This window comes from Falco rusticolus, chromosome 4, assembly GCF_015220075.1.
Source record: "Falco rusticolus isolate bFalRus1 chromosome 4, bFalRus1.pri, whole genome shotgun sequence".
In the NCBI taxonomy this organism is placed as follows: Eukaryota; Metazoa; Chordata; class Aves; order Falconiformes; family Falconidae; genus Falco; species Falco rusticolus.
In genome coordinates, this window is record NC_051190.1 from 65021978 (window position 1) to 65038790 (window position 16813).

General features: G+C 40.4%; 1 protein-coding gene across 1 annotated transcript; it reads right to left on the bottom strand.

The window, feature by feature from the left end:
- Positions 1-9654: 9654 nt before the first annotated feature.
- Positions 9655-16264, bottom strand: GJD4 (gap junction protein delta 4). Its single transcript, XM_037382460.1, has 2 exons — positions 16109-16264; positions 9655-13007 (listed from the first exon to the last, which is right to left on the bottom strand). The coding sequence occupies exons 1-2, from the start codon at positions 16170-16172 to the stop codon at positions 11827-11829; spliced, it is 1245 nt and encodes a 414-aa protein (XP_037238357.1). The 5' UTR covers positions 16173-16264; the 3' UTR covers positions 9655-11826.
- Positions 16265-16813: the final 549 nt, after the last annotated feature.

Genomic DNA, 16813 nt, shown 5'->3' on the forward strand with positions numbered 1-16813 from the left:
ACATAGCGTTCCAAGAAAATACTGGTCAGAGAGACGTGGGCAAGTTAACATGCGTACCCGCTATATTACAGAGGAGAAAGCTGGACTCTCTTGGATGCTCTTTCGGTGTTTTAATATGTTGCAGAAAGAAAATGGTTCTTTCCCAATCATATTTGCCATATGTACAACTTGTTAGATGCTTTCATGTATGTTTTAAATGCGTTAGCAATATGCTCTTTCCTCCAGATGCTTGTGGTTGCTAACTTACACCTAACATTTTTCACAAAGAAGCATTAGTCTCACTTGTTTTTTCTACTTGATTTTTTGCCAGAAAACAAGCCTACAGCTAGAATGTCCCATTTTCACACCTTCTGAAATTAGAAAGAATAATTTTCGTGCTATGAACTGACGATTCAAAATGTATGTTAGACATGATGCCTTCATCGTTTCTCAGTGGTTGAAATCCAAATGGTGTCCTTCAATGTAAATCAGATAATGTAGCAATCTGGCTTACGAAACTAATTACTTGCTTTGGCTTTCTCTCCAAATGTAGGGTAGGAACAAAATGAAAACTGCCTTTTTGGAAGGGAGAGGGAAATGTTTCTCATCCAGCTGCAGAACCTGCAGCTGTGCATTGCTGCCATCCAGAGCGACAGCCTCCCAGCATTGCAGAGGGGAGACCAGCCCCACCGCAGGGAGCTGTGCTGTGTTCTTTTCCCAGACCTGCTGGGCAGAAAACACATTTACCGCTGTGATTTTTAAGCTGAAGTTACTTTTTTGCAAAACTCTAGGGAAGCTGTATTTTGCCTATAACAATTTGGAAAATCATAGTTTTCCAGGATACGGGGCAGTGCATAGGAAGGAGTCAGATCAGGAAACCACAGAGACCCACAAGGAGCTTCATTGCTGCCATCCTCTAGCTCATTAGTGTACAAGAATTGTGTGTGTTGTTTTTAGCAGCTAAAGAGTTATTTATGGCTTCTATGTTCTCAAGCCAAAGTGAGTGAGGGGTGCAACCAGGGCAAACGCATCAGAGCAATGCAAATCACTGACAAGGCATCATGAATGCAAGCTGAGCAGAATTTAAATACAATCCATGAATGAGAGGAAAGATTTGCATGAGGGAAAGAATCATTAGAATCTGATTTAACAAGCAGTATATAAAATGGGCCTTTGCAGCTTAAAATGAAGCAAAGCACATTCACATTAATCATTCTTAATGAAAAAAAAAAAGCAAAATCACAAAACCCCTAATTTATTAGTAGGGCTTGGAATAGAAATGGTTTTCACAGAATACCTTTAGATCCTGATTCAGAAACTTGTGCTTGATTGCTTTCTTGAATAGAAGTGGATCATAAGCATGTAGGGTGGTAAGGACTATTTAAGTCCATGCCAAAGGCCTATTGATTTCAGAGAGATTTTATAAGATGCTTAAAGTAAGCATACACGTAAATGTTTTCCTGAACAAGAGTCCTTTTCTGAATTAGGGTTTACCTCATGAATTTATACAGTGCTTTCAAACATAATTCCTTCTGGGAAAATAGGATAGATGAGAATAAAAAAAAAAAATATATTTCTGCATTTATTAAAATAAGGTAATGGAGAATTATTCTGGATAGAATTATTCAGGGTAGAATTTTCTGTAAGGTCCAAAACCCAACACCAAAAACTCTGTGGAAATTGAAAGTGAATGATGTTCATAGAGGAACATTCATAGACACTCTGCTGGTTTCATCCCAACTGAATTATGGAAGATTTTGAATATAAGGTATTCTATAGATAACAGCAGTCTCTTGCAAGGAAATGGATATGCTGTTTTACATTAATTGGTATTATGTCTTTGAGAAAAGATAATTGCTTTTAAGAAACTCCTGCTGTTCTTCATTTTCAGTCAGTTGTCGCAAACAGTGGGCAGAACAAACTTTTCTTTATATTTAATGCCTCCTAAAATGCAATGTGTCTACCTTTAAATATTTTGCCTTTTGAAGCAATGGTTGAGGTATCAGCTTCTGCTGTGCTGTGTTTTCTGATAATAAAGAGATCATATATCTCTGTCAACACTGGACAATCTTTTTCTTTCTATTGAAGCATAGGTACAACTGTGTATTTACATCTCCTAGCATATTGCTGTGGAACTACAGCGCTTCTTTTTATGCACTTCTCTTAAGTAAGTCATTAACAGCAATACACATGAGAATTCAAAGAACTCAGTCTACAGCTGTATGGCTACACTTCTGAAAGTTAAACTTCAGCGTCAATTTTTCTTTTGGCATTTTAGAAGATTTCACAGTGTTGCAGTGGTGACTTGCAAGATATCTTTTTGAAATCTATGAAAGATATGACCAGTGTGGTTTTGTTTTTCCTGCTCTTTTTCTAAATAATTCTACTGTGAAAATGTTTGACATCATACGATATTCCAGTTCAACAGCAATACTTCTCCTGGCTTTATTTTCTCTGTCCTTTTGTTGAGCAAAACCAATACCACATTTGGTGAAAATTAACAATTTCTACAGTAGTACTTCAGCTGTGATCATTGATTAAATATTTCTTGATATTTTCATACTTTCATTTTTTCTTCCTTCTGTTTTTCTCCCACCTTGCAAATGCCACGTTTGCGTGAAAGCTGAGGTTCAGCTCAAGATTAAGACGTCTAAATGCAGGTAGGTATCTAAATATGGTCTTTGTAAAGGTAATCTATTACATAAACTCCTGTTGCAGTCAGCAGTGTTAGTAATGTACTCAGTGAGTCCTGAAATGTGTGTCCATTTCCTCTTAAAGCAAACTTGCGGGCCTTAAATCAGTTGCCCAGACATAAGCTCCAGATGGTCCTGGAAACTCCTACCCAGTTTCTACCTGCCTTTCCAAAAGAGCATGGATTTCCTGTAATTTTCTGTCATGTCTGAAAGCCCCAGGTAAATAGCTCATTTACCCTCTGCCAACTCTAGTAACATGGGACACCTTTTGTGGACGACTGTTCGGAGCCCAGGACTGGATTTGACCAGGTGTCCTTGAAGAGGAGTGGGAGTTTGGACACCTACGTCAGAGCTACGCGACAAAATGTAGGTGACTTAATCCTGAGCTGAACCCTGCCAAGACAGTCTGGTGATTCTTTTTATCATCAGTTACATCTGTGTTGCAAGATTTCCATATTTTCTCAGTGGTGTATTCCTTAATTGCTGTTTCATCAAGTTTTAAACTTTTTTCTGGGTTCTATTATGTCCTCGTACAAGCTGGTACAATTTGATTGTTCAATAGGGAGGTTGTTTCTTAGCCACAGGTCTGGTATCTTTGACTCCCTTAAAAGCACTCTGCACATTGCCTGCTAAGGATTTGGGAGGGGTTATTCTTGACAAGGCCTTTGATTGGTATAATTACAATTTATTCAGTATAATCATAATTTATTAAAAAGGTGTTGTTTTAGTATGGCCTCTTTTGGCAGTCCCCTCACCTGTAATGATATCCATGTGCTTTCTTCTACCTCTTTGCAGTATATTAACTTGTCTGTTCTTTACACTTGAAAATTTATTTTGCTGCTTCTTAATTCCCTGGCAACATTTTAGGGAGGCTATTGTATACTTTGGTTTCCTTCCTTTCTTCAGTTTTCTTCATTTATCCAGATTTTAGGACTGCTTAAAATGCATAACCACGTATCCTTAAACCATGCAAGTTCCATCAGCTCCTCTAGAGAGCAGCAAATATGTTCAAATAAAATAGTAACAGCTTCAGCCTAATGTTCCCTGAAACACACAATCTTTATTAACTAAGCTAGCGAAGTACTGATAAAGAACAAAGAACTATGAGGAATGGAAGTCCTATACCCAAGGCCGGCATTTTCAGACATTGTCTGAGAACTGTCCTAGCCCTGGCATTTAGCGGGGATGGAGCCCCTGATGCCCTCTAAAAGCCCTGCTTGAGCCCAGCCCACACCAACCAACATGGTACATCAGAGAGGAGAAGGAAGGCAACGGGGGTGCAGCCTGGGCCAGGGACTAGACTTGGATGCCCACCAGATCCGTGGGCTGTAAAGCTTCCCGTCCTTACTCACACAGGACTGTCAGCCAAGAGGAAGCACTCACTTTCTGAAAAACACCCGCAAATTCTCTGTTCCTTATGGCCATCAGTAAGCGTTTAGCAGATGGGGCTCGGTCTCCTGCTGTGCACTAGAGTTTAAGGGAACTTGGCACCTGGCAGCAAGCCACAATTATTTCTTTTTAAAGAAAACCAGTCAAAGTAATGAAAGGTCTTCTCAGCTCTTCAGACTAATACCACCATGTGTTTGGACCTAAATAACGCATAAATCTTCTAAAGAAGGACAAAGGTCCCTCCATTCGTGAAGGTCGGTCTCCAAAGCAAGACTGCCAGCTGCCTGCCCAAGCACTGGCACAGCTGACAGACCTAACAGCGAGACAAACTCGTTCCAAGGGGCAAACCCATAGAAAAGAGCTTTCAAAAACACGCTCGTGTTCGCAGGCTTGCCACTGGTCAAGGTTTTCTGCCTGTAAAGCTTCTTGGCCTATGCTTAAAAACTGTCTAAAGCACCTTTTGCAAGCAAAAGTGTTCCTTTCAGCTGTAAGCCTGGCCAACTGAGCCAATTTAAGTCACCCAGGATCTGCAGAAGGCCTATGGCTGCAAGCAGAGCAGCTTTTCCTTAGTTTTGTGACCCACGCTACATCTCACCGCCGCTGCCAGCCCTCCTGGCGGCACTCACTTCAAACTGCCCGGCACTGCGGTACGAGTGGGAACCTTCTGCCCCAAAACCACCACCCGAGCTCTGCCAAACGTGCTAAAAGGAGCACTGGGAGACAGCTCTGGGTGGACAGAGAACATCGCCGGTGTAAGAGCTACTGCTGAGGCCACACCGAAGCAAGGGGCTGAAATCCCTTCTGGAAAATGGACTTGCCATGGGCTGGGGCATATGGGGGGCTAGGCCAGGGTACAGGCAGGCTGGCCTGCCACGAGGAGGCGGCCAGAAGAGCTGACAAGTGGATAGATAGGGCCCACATACCTCCCATGGCTTAGCTCAAGGACGCTCACCTCATCTCGGCATGGCAGTGGAATGTGAAGGAGACGGGTCAAGTTGGGTAAAGAGGGGAAAGACAGCAGGAGGGAGTACGTCATATGCAGCTAACAACCGTGCTTATCACCACATTTCTCCCATTCCTGGGTCATCTGTTATGCCAGGAACTGCCTCTTCATGGCACTGGCTAGCTTCTGCTGGTAGGCTGGGAAGTAGAGGCAGCACAGTGGGATACAACTAGTACAGCAGCACAGGCAAGTTGGTAAACAAGTGCTGCCTCATTTTTGGAAACAGACTTGGCTGAAGATCCTGGAAATGGTGGAAGCGGTACTCCAGGCGGGTGGTGGAGGCATTTTTGCTTTTTGACATGCGTGCTGGTAGCTGGGGCAGCCCCACGTGGGCTCCAGCTGGTGCACTAGAAAACCACAGACTTCTGCACCATGAGACCCCCCCCCGGTACTGAGGCAGACAAAACGTAGAGACAGTGACAAAACCTGAAGCAGCTGACACTCACTAACGTTTTCTCTTTACAAACTAATTCCTGCAAACATTTGCATGCACATTGCATAGTGGTGGGCCAAGCTGCGAGGAAGATTCAACCAAGGGAGCTCAATCCTCACAGAGCTAGTAGGTGAGGTCTTCTGTCAGGTGTTGACTGAGGCACCCATACCCTCATTATATTCTTTATATAGTCCAGTTTCAAGGAAGATCCTGCTGATTCTCCAGTTCAAATAAATTTATCTATAGTTAACTTTGCAGACACAGGGGGGTGCGTGCATTTGTATTACATATCTACTAAAGGGTTATGCTGCAAGGTGGCCTTAGCTTTTGTCTGGTTTCAGCTGGGATAGAGTTAGTTTTCTCCTCAGTAGCTAGTACAGTGCTGTATTTTGGCTCTGATGTGAGAACAATGTTGACAGGACACTGATATTTTCAATTGTTGCTGGGTGATGCTTACACTAGACTTTTCAGTTTCTTGGGCCCTGCCAGCCAGCGGGCTGGAGGGGCATGGGAAACTGGGAGGCGACACAGCCAGGTCAGGTGACCCTAGCTAGCCAAAGGGATATTCCATACCATATGACACCATGCTGAGTATATAAACTGGGGGAAGAAGGAGGGAGGGCATCCAACATTATGATGTTTTTTCTTCCCGAGAAACCATTACGCACGATGGAGCCCTGCTGTCCTGGAGATGGCTGAACAACTGCGTGCCGATGGGAAGCAATGAATGAATTCCTTGTTTTGCCTTGTTTGCACGTGTGGCTTTTGCTTTACCTATTAAATTGTTCTTATCTCAACCCTCAAGTTTTACATTCCTTTCCGATTCTTCTCCCCATCCCTCTGGGTGAGGGGGAGTGAGCAAGTGGCTGCGTTGGTTCTTGGTTGCCGGATGGAGTTATAGCTTTGCAACAGTTTCTCAATGTAACCTCATAACATAGGATTAATTTTAAATAATCTGCTAATTTCTTGTGAATCAACAGAAGAAGTACCTCACGTTTAAGGTGTTCAGTCTGTATTGGCAGGGGCCTGCAGAGATGCAGTGGGCAGCTCTGTAGGGACTGGAAGGCCCTGAGACTTGTATTTCGGCGCCCCATCTGAACTACTCTTATGAAGTCTGTGCATACACTCCAAAATGAGGGCAAAATTTATGTAGAATTTGGTGTCAGAAACAGTGCAGGACAGTGTTTAAACTGAGCTGGTACCTAGCTTCCAGTAGGCTGGACCCCAGGTCCCACACAATGAGGATATTACCTACTGGTATCAGCAAGCATTTCAACAGAAGTGAACAACCTAAATGTTTACTGAAGCCTTTATCTTTAGGATCTTTGGGTCATACCAGCAAAAACTGTCAAAAGTTAAGGTGCGCTGAGCCAAATTGTTTCTGTAAGTGAGCCTTGTATATTTTAGGAATGTCACATAAGCCTATAACAACTGCTTGGATGTTTTAGTCAACTCCTTTTTGTTTTTTGTGAGAGAAGTACTGTCCTGAGGAGGAATTAAATGTCAGCTGCCATTTTTAAACCACGCTGGTACCATTTTAAGAATTTGTGCTGAAGTACAGAGAGCTAACTAAATGGGAAACACAGGACAGTTATTCTAAGGCGCTGTCAATAACTGTGCAGAAGTAATGAAATATGTTTCTAAGACATGGGTAATTTGGAGTAATTATTTCCTATTTATCTGCGCATTTCAGAGTCTGTTGTTATGAACTCTGAAAATTGAGATGGATCTCTTCTAAACTGAAGTAGCTGTGTTTCCCATAACTCCAGGCCATGGGGTGGGTAATTGGTGGATAATTGTTACCACCTCTATCTGTCTATCTATCTTTATTAAAAAATAAATAAATATGTGTTTAGATCATTCCTTAATTTAGGGTTGTCTTTTGAATTTCATACAGGTTTGCACTCTGTAGGAGCAGTTCTGCGTGACTGGTCGGAGACAGGAGTGGGGCTGCAATGCAAATTTTGTGGTTTTCTCCAGTCATTCAAAGATTCCAGACTGTGCACCAAAATGTACGTTTAAGTCTCTGGTGAACCTGTACAAACAGGTATCTGTCCATCACATTAGATATTCCATGTTCATGTTTAAAAAAAAAAAAAAAAAGCAAGCTTTAGAAAGAAGCTTGTTGAGGCAGAAAAAAGCTTGCATTTCTTAGCCAATGTATACATGTTGTCCATCTGCTTACCTTTGAATATCTCCACTAGACCTTCAAGGAAAGCACAGAGCTTTAGGGAAACACAAGTACCAGAAAAAAAGGAGCTTATTGCACTGTATATGGTTTGTCAGAAGCAAGAATCATTTACGCTGACTTCTAGAGAAATGAGCAGGAGTGGGTGTCTAAATGGCTGTCTAATTCGTCAGGACAAGGAAGGCATTGCTTAACAAGCCTAGTGGGGCTCTAAAAGCATTTTATCCTGCATTTTCTTACCAAAAAAAAAAAAGGGGGGGGGGGGTGGGCAAAGGTCTATCTTCAGTACGAGGAAAAAGCAGGAAATCACAAAGAAAAATGCAAAACTTCATTTGCATTCCATATAAAATATTCTGCCTCTCTTCATTATTGTTAGTTCTTTGCCGAAAGTAACATGTCCAGTGAAAGAAAATGCTCAAACACACTCTGGTGTGTGGTGCCTGAAGTCTCACAGGCAAAAAAAAATGTTAAACACATAGGAAAGCCAGAAGTGAAAGGACTTGCTCCTAATTGCTGACCTCAAAACCTCCATCTTTCTTGAGGGCATCGTATATAAATTTAAGTTTCTAAAAAATAGCTCAGAATCTGTCATCGTCTTTGCGCAGTAAATTGTTCATCAGTGAAAGCTTTTCAAAGCTAATCCACTACTCAGCCTACAGTGTTAGCTGCAGAACCTGAATTAGAGACAGCTCTCCATCTCCTGGCATTTCCGTGTTGTGAATAGCACAGGATCATAAAAGAGTCCTTGGAGTTATCACTGTATGTGTACCCATAATTAAATTATAGTCATGGAGATGGCCTGGGACATCCTGCCTGTCCAACCCAATGGAAGAAAACAGAAGGGAAAGTGGGAGAAGGCAAAAGCTAGTGAAGTAGATTGTGATTATAATCTAGCTATATGTATGATGGATAATTTTAATTGTAGAGATACAGTTCATACTTTCCGATCAGATTTCTGCCTTGGTGAACTCATTTTTCAGAACAATCATTGCTGTGCATCACGAGCCAAGAATTCATGCTATGACTTTGAACAGAGACCATCTAATTTGCAGAACATTTTAGCAACTCAATTACAATGTAAGAGCATTACATTGTAAAATTATGTCTTTATCAGTTGAACATCAGGCTATTAAAAGTAGTACAAAAGACAGAAGATAAAAAGCAGTCTTTTCAACTGCTCTACTTCCCTATTTTTGGAGATGCATTTCTTTATTATCCTAAAATACTACAAGCAGTAATAATTTATCTGCTTTCCATTGTAATCATGACATTAAAATAAAATAATGTGCAATTAATATCCTCTTTAATGATCCCTTTTAGAAAGACAGTCACTGCAATAACGATGTATCGCATAAGGGCAGATAATTTTAATAACTTGAAAGAATACACTGATGATCTCTCTACATTGTTAACTTCAGATTAATACTTATTCTGGTCTGAATTGAGAGATGCATGGAGAACAACTGCTGCTAATTGGAAATTATGCATTCCCTAGACACCTGTCTACAGTGTATTTCAGAGGAGAAGAGAGAGTCACGGCTTTCCATTATGCTGATGAGAATAAATCAAAGTGACCCAACCTAGACTGTGAGGAAAGAGAATAAAGTGTTTATAACTGATTGAAACTTGGGCTTTGGCTTGTATTTTGGTATTAAAAAACCTCATATTTCAAGCTAAAATAAAGAAATCGAAAAATTATGTTTTGAAGAAAGTTTTTTTTTAAATCTGTCTTATTTAGGGGTAAAAAAAATGGATATTTTTTTTTTCTTTAAATCATGCTGATACTGCAGAAACTCCCAGTGATACTTGATTTTGCTGCATGGAAAGCGTGGAAATTCCAGGTCACCAGCAGCCCAATAGATACCTGTTTAGCAAAAGAAGTCCTATGATGTAGTTGAAGATACTAAGAAAAAACATTTTTTTAGGCAATTTATAATTTTCCAACAGAAATTTTATTTCCCATGTGAAAGCTATTTTATCACAGATTTCCTACTCAGTTCCAACTCTTGTTGCCAGGGAGCTCAATTCCTTTCTGTGTAGTCTCATGTTCAGTACCACACGACACTAGATGAGCAGTATATGTATCCTATGTATCATTCCATAAACCCACCTCAGAGTGCAAGTGGTACCTGCAGCTATGGCAGACTTGTCTGAAGGCATGACAAAGCTCCCTGAGGGCAGTATTAGGAGTATTGTGTTTTCAGCCCTTCTTCCAAGATGCTTTTCTGAAGTAGATGGGTTAAGAAATGATAGAAAGATGCACTGGCAAACATAACATTGTAACATTTTCCTGAGTATGAAATATGTTCTGGAAGGACTTACAAAACCAATTCACAAATTTAAAAGATTAAATGTTTGCTTAAACAGCAGAAAATCATGCTGCTTCCTTGCTCCACGTCTATTACTTCTTTCACTCACTCTTTCTAGGACATCTAGATATCTTCACAGTACCTTAACGTTCAGTGATATTGAATATAAGGACAAATTAGAGGTGATCCTTTTTGTTCTTTCAAACAGATCTTCTTTTCCATTTTCTCCTCCCCACTGTGGATGCCCCTACCAATGATCACTGTGGAAACCCAGAATAGTTCAAACACATTTGCACATCTTCCTTTCATCTTCCCCTCCTAGTAGATCCACCCAGTTTGTAAAACCATGTGTTTGTAATTAATGAATGTGACTTGGATATAATTGTTAGAAGAGACTCAGAGACATTCCCTTAGGAGCAGGTTGTTGATGCCAGAAGTTTCTATTCACTCCCCAGTGAAAAGCCTATACAAATCCTGCTCTTTTAATATACAGTTTTTATAAACACATTAAGTGTTTATTACACTGACTCTGAATTATGAGTCAAAGGGTCCACAAGTCCTAAAAGCAGCAAAGTTTGCAGCTGAGGGACACAAACCAAAGGCCACAATCTCACAAGAAGAAACTGCAAATAGAATAAAGAAGTTAATTAATTTCACTTCCCATTTCAAACACAAACAGGATCTTTCTGATTTGGAATGAGACTACTCAGTCATTATAAGATGCCTAACTAGAGGCACAAAAAAGCAAACTGTATCCAGCCATAACACATTTATTATTTATCCTACCCTATTTATATCTCACGCTGGGGGATGTATGCGATAGACTGAATCCACATTTGTTCCTTGCATTCCTTCTCACAGCTGAGAAGACGCAATGAATCATAAAAGGTTTCATTGTTGCAATGTTTTGTCATGGTATGTGTAATCAGCCCAGGCCCCGTTAAGGAGGCTTTGGAGGATGAGAGGTTTAAATATTTAATGTTTTTTTCTGCCTGTGATAAGTTTAAAATTTAATTTCCTACCCTGGAAATGACAAATCATACAACAAGCATGTATGATAAAAGAAACAAACACAGCTAATAGAGAGGAACATTTTACTTAGATGGTAGTAATTAAAAACCTCTGTAGCATACCTCAGGATCCCAAAGTACTTTGGTGGCAGAAGTAAATTCTGCTTCCCGACACAAAGAGCAGTTCTGTTGCATCCATCTATTAAGCTACATAATTTCTGAGGGGATGCAGAAGATGAGGGATGATTAAGTAGTAGTCTTTACCTTGCATATGTGAGAAATGATACACAGATGTTATGAGCCAAACTGTCTTAAAGACTTCTGCACCCATAGGAGAGAAAAGGAAGAACGTGAAAGCTGTTGTCCCTTGATGTTCTGCACAGAAGAGCCAGACATTAAGTCATTACAGAAACTTGCTACATGGCAGACTAAGAGCAAGACTAGATCTGTGCTGTGTCTAAACAGCATTGTAGGTGCTACGTAGGTAAGCAGTATCTACAAATAGCAGTTCTTGCGACCCTCTGAATAAAACTAGGTTAGGGTAAACAAATGTTCACACATACTCCTGGAAAGCCAGGTCAGTCACCTCAGCGACAGTCCACAGCTTTTTTAAGTCACTTGCACTCAGAAAAACATAATATATAATATCTTTCAAACTCTTATCCATGGTTTGCACTTCCTTGTCCATGGGGGAACACAGCATAGTAGAGTGTCCTTGCAGTATAACCACAGCTGAGGGATCCAGCTGGAACTACATGAAACCTCCTCAGTGATGAAATGATTTGTTCTGCCAGGGTCATAGGGTAGTGTTCACTCAGGGCTCTATACCCATTCTGACTTTTTTGACCTCAAGCAACTAGTACTGCTATAATTTGATTGTGCATCAAGGGTTTTTAGCTCAGCTGAAGGGTAGTATCCTAAAAGCTTGCTCTGAACTACAGAGGAAGAACCTCTAAGGTGAGACTTGATCTGAGGTCTCAGGGCAGTATCTTTAATGAAGTCTTGCTGAAGACTGGGTCTGACTTGCCCGCACGTAGCTCCTTGATGGTCTCCAGTACAGGAAGGTTCTTCAGTGCTATCTTGCTTAGCAGCAAGATCTCCTGCTATACAGGGCTTGTTGCTATTGCTGTTGAGGTTAGTGCTGGCAGTTTGCTGAGAGACCACTTCAGGATGAAGAACAGCCACCTCTCCTTCCTCCTCAGAGAGAAGTGAGCAGGAGCCATCACTGGTCTGGCTGCTATTTGATATTGGACAGTCTTGATTTTGAGGTGAAGAACTACCATGCTGTACAGGGGGAAGATTTAAAATGCATTCATTCTCTACATGGAGGTTTGCCAGCAGCTTGTTCTTTTGGTTTCTTTCTGTCCTTCTCCGGAGAGCACAGACAAGATCAGCTAGGCTAAGCAGAAAGGATAGACTGCTGACTCCCCAGATGAAAATCATCATGATGGATTTCTCGGTGGGCCGGGAGATGTAACAATCAACTGTGCTTGTACAAGGTGAGTGGTAGCAGGAAAAGCGCTCAGGAACAAAAAATCCAAAAAGAAAATACTGCACAGCTGCAAAGGCAGCCTCAAGTAGGGTCCTAATAAAGAGATGAATAGTATACGCCCCAGAAAAATTAAGGACACTTAGGTTGTCTGCACCACAATCTAATCTACTGACAAGGGTACTTCTACAGAGCTCCTTCAGGTCTTTGGGGCTTGATAAACCCTTATTCCCTTTGCATCCATGTACCAAACAGTGCATTCTTACAATGTACATAGCTACCTTGTGCAAAACATAAATGCTGAATGCAGCATAAGGTAGCAGGATGGACACAGTCTGAATGAGCCAGAATCTAAAGTGAGATACAGGAGAGAACAAGTCATAGCAAACGTTGGAGCATCCTGGTTGCAGGGTGTTGCAGATGAAGCGCTCCTGCTCATCTTGGTAGAGTGGGTAGCCTGCTAACACTACCACTGCCATTCGCAGCAGAATTATTAACATTAGCCAGATCTTTCCTAGAAGAGAGGAAAAGGTGAGAAAAAGAGTCAGCACTGAGAAAGAAAGGAAGGTAGGCACTGTAGTGATGCGCTTTCTATATACAAGGCATTTGAAGAAATAGCCTCTGTAATTAATCTCCCCTCTAAAAGCTCGTCTTTGGCTTTGTTTTGACTGGGACTGAAAATATGTTAGCTGACACATTCCATAACCATCTAGACTCGACAGCACAGGAGTTTGGCATACAATGGGCCATGCCAACTAAAACCTCAGACTAACAAAACCACTCTGAACATGTCCAGATCTGATAAAGAATTCAAAATTAATAACTCTATTTTACTTACAGTTCTTCCTTTCTGTTGATGTCATACCTCTGTACCAGAATTTTGTCAATTTTTCAATACTATAGATCAGCTAATACAATATGAAACTGTTCTAGATACAAAAGAGTTTTTCATGACATAGCATTTCTTCTTGGTCTTGGCCAATGAAATTGTATGTGAAGTTTATTATAGCCAACAAAATCTCTCTGTTGTGCCTGGAGTAGTATTCACTAGTGAGCTAGTTGAGAGGTGCTACTAGGAAACATGCAAAATGTTCTACAAATGTACATTTGTGTGTGCACATGTGTATCCCAGGCATTTCTCTCTGCTACTTCTTTGGTTGCCCCATCTTGATCACGTCTTTCAATCTTTGTTCACCTTGGTGCACAGCTTCTCTCTCTATTCAGACCCAAAGCTCCCTTCTGTCTTGATACCAACACCAAGTGAAGCTTTAGAAGTTTGGCATTTTCATGCACTTCTTACTTAGTCTTCCCCTGAATTCTTTCACATGGTTTCTTTAGGTAGGGCTTGCTTTAATCCACTTTGGTTGGAAAGATCGGGCCTTATCCTTATTTTATTACATCAACACCAGTGAAAGATCAGGCACTGGTACCTTATGTATATCTTTTGAATGAGACTATTGTTCCTGACAGTTTCTTGGAAGACTTTTGGATGGAGTAGGATTTCATTACAAGTTTTTATTTTGTATTACTGACAAAATTATTTATAAAAAAAAAAATAAAAAGAAGAAAATAAAAAAGAAATCCTTTTCCTGGGCAGGACAGGAAAGTCTAAAGATATACTGTTATATTGACAAATATTAAAAATATTGACATACAAATATCTGTACAAACACATGGAAAAATTCAACACCTGAAGTTAAGTTCAGCATGTGAATTTCTCAAGTTTCCTTTTGAGTCCTGTCACTAGTTCCCTATATGTTTTTTGAAAAAGTAATAATTTAATTTAATAATCCCCTACTTTAGTTTCACATATTTTTAAAATATGCCAAGAAAACAGAAAAAAAAACCCACTTAGGAACAAAAAGGAAAAAAAAACCAAAACCAAAAAACAAAACCCCACAAAAAGCCCAGAAAAGAATTATGTGCTTTCAGGAATGGTTATGAAACCAGCTGTAACCACAAACAAACAGCAAGACTCAGTGACTAAAGAGAAGCATGTTACATGGAGTTACTGGCTGAGAAATGCACTGAAAACCTCATCATTAATAGTGATTGTGATCTAACATACACACAAGGTTTTAAATGTAGTCTGGGAAACAGCACATTCTAAAGGGTTTTATAGAAAAAAAACCATGCTTGAGTTTTTAAAAAGACATGATTATTAACAGGTATTGTCTTGAAAAACATTCTTTTCTATTTCCCATAAAACTGTTTCCCTGGAGTTGGTGTGAGTTAAAAATTCAAATATTACTACAACATTGAGTGATACCTATTATTGTACTGAACATGCAGTTTGAATGCCCCACATAAACCATTTGTGGCTAGTAGACTGATTATGGGCTACAACAGTAAAACTGCACTCTGAAGTGGAAAAACTTCAGCATGGAAAAAAGGTTAAGGAGACATAAGGTATATGAGAGATCATCAGACAAACCTGCTGCTCCTGACAAAAGACTATATTATCTAACCATAAATAAATAGAGGCTTTTGCATTTTATCTTCAATCGCCCGAACTTTAGCAGTAGTTTTGCTTTGTTTTCAGCTTCCTGCATCTCGGGTGACAGGCTGTACTGTTAGTGTCTTTTTGACACAGTGTGGGTCAAAAGAAAGCACCAGCTGTACAGAGTCAGTCATCTTTAGCAAGCGATGTTTCATCCTTAGGTAGCATTTTTTCCCCTGTGAGGACCTCAAAGTGTTTCAACCACATTAGTTAATTAAGCTCAAAATACTACATGCTATTTCACTATCAATTTTTAATTAGAACATGTACAATAGGGAGTGCTGCTTAAGAAAAATCAATGGCTCCTTAGGAAGTAGTTTAGTATGACATACATTTTAAAGATAACCCCTCCACCCATCACCTTCCCCAATGACTCAATCTTGATTAAACATAGTAGAACAAGCCCCTTCACTGACCCCCTGCGGCTTAGTTGGATAGTCCCTGTGATGTGCAGCACCAGCTACAGCAAACTGTCCGCCAGCAAACTGGAGGTAAAGGGGATTTGAAAGGCCCTTGGAAGTTTTCCTCTGACTCACACTTTGCTCAAAGTAGCCCATGAAAAAGGAACAGTGTCTTATTGTATTTCGTCTGTTTGTCTTTAAATGCATGTTAACTTTGTTTGTTAATAATAGAGAATGAAAAGCAATGGTAATTAACTTCAACGAGAATAAACCACAAACTTCTTCATATAAAAGAGAGGGGTTTTTTCCCCCTTCCTCAAACTTTTAAATTCATCACTAAAGCTATTGCATGCATTCTACTGTTCACTTAATGTGGTATAAATAAAGCGCTACTTCTGTGTGTTTTCAACGGGACCCCTATGACAGCCATTAGAGCTGAATGGAAGCTCAGGCACTGAGAAAAAACGAATTTGAAAACCTTGCCGGAATATTTTACGTGAAGTTCAGAAAACATATATCAGAGAAGGTGTAGGAAACTGTTTAACAAGAAAAGCAATAATTAACCACTCATGCCACTTACCTAGAAAACAACTTCTTATTGTAAGGATCACAGAGGCATAGCTAGAAATTAAAGTTGATTATCAGTAGGACACTTGGGTGGCTTTAGGATATGGAGCAGCAAAAGAAAGAAGAGAGCTGTTTTAAAGCACTTACCAACAATAGTCACATTATAGTTCAGCGTGACAACCAAAAATCCCAGTGAGTCCCAGCGCTCCATGTTTGAACCGGCTCAGAACACTTCCAGCTCCTGACGTCCTAATGAGTTTGGCATTTCCAAAGGAGATCAGACCTAGACAGGGAAGAAAAAAAAGGGGGGGTGAGGGTGGGGGGTGGGGGGAAAAGGAATTTTTGGTAAGGGTCAAGCATGGAAATGAGAAACCTGGCCACAACAATGTATGGATGTAGGATTATTTTGATGATTTCAACAGGACTTTAGTTTTGGATGTTGGAACAAATCTCCTTAAGGCTTTAACAGTTTGTCTTGCAAAAGCTCTAGCTTCTCAAATCTGATTGCTCCTACCTCTTGTGGGGATCCTCTGTTCCAGACAACTTCAAGTAGACAAACAACAACAGGAGTGATCTCTGCCATTGTAGACTATTCTTACCCTCCCGGGGCATACCAGCCTCCTGGCATTGCTGAGATATTTCAGTGGTGAAAGACAGGGTGCGGGGAGAGAGGGAAGAAAAGGATAGACCAGGAAATAACAGAGACCTCTTTGTCTCCCCACAATAATGGCAGATGGGTAATAAAAGGAAACGAGATAGAAAAGGATGAGCACCCCTATGTTTGAAAGGCACTTTCAGATTAGATCACTGGGAGCTATCCCATTGCAATTTCCCAAAGCAATTTTGTTTCTA

Coding starts and splice junctions, on each gene's coding strand:
- GJD4 (XM_037382460.1), bottom strand. CDS start 16,172: ATGGAGCGCTGGGACTCACTGGGATTTTTGGTTGTCACGCTGAACTAT. Junction 13,008..16,108: donor CTATAATGTGACTATTGTTG/GTAAGTGCTTTA, acceptor CCTCTCTTCTAG/GAAAGATCTGGCTAATGTTA.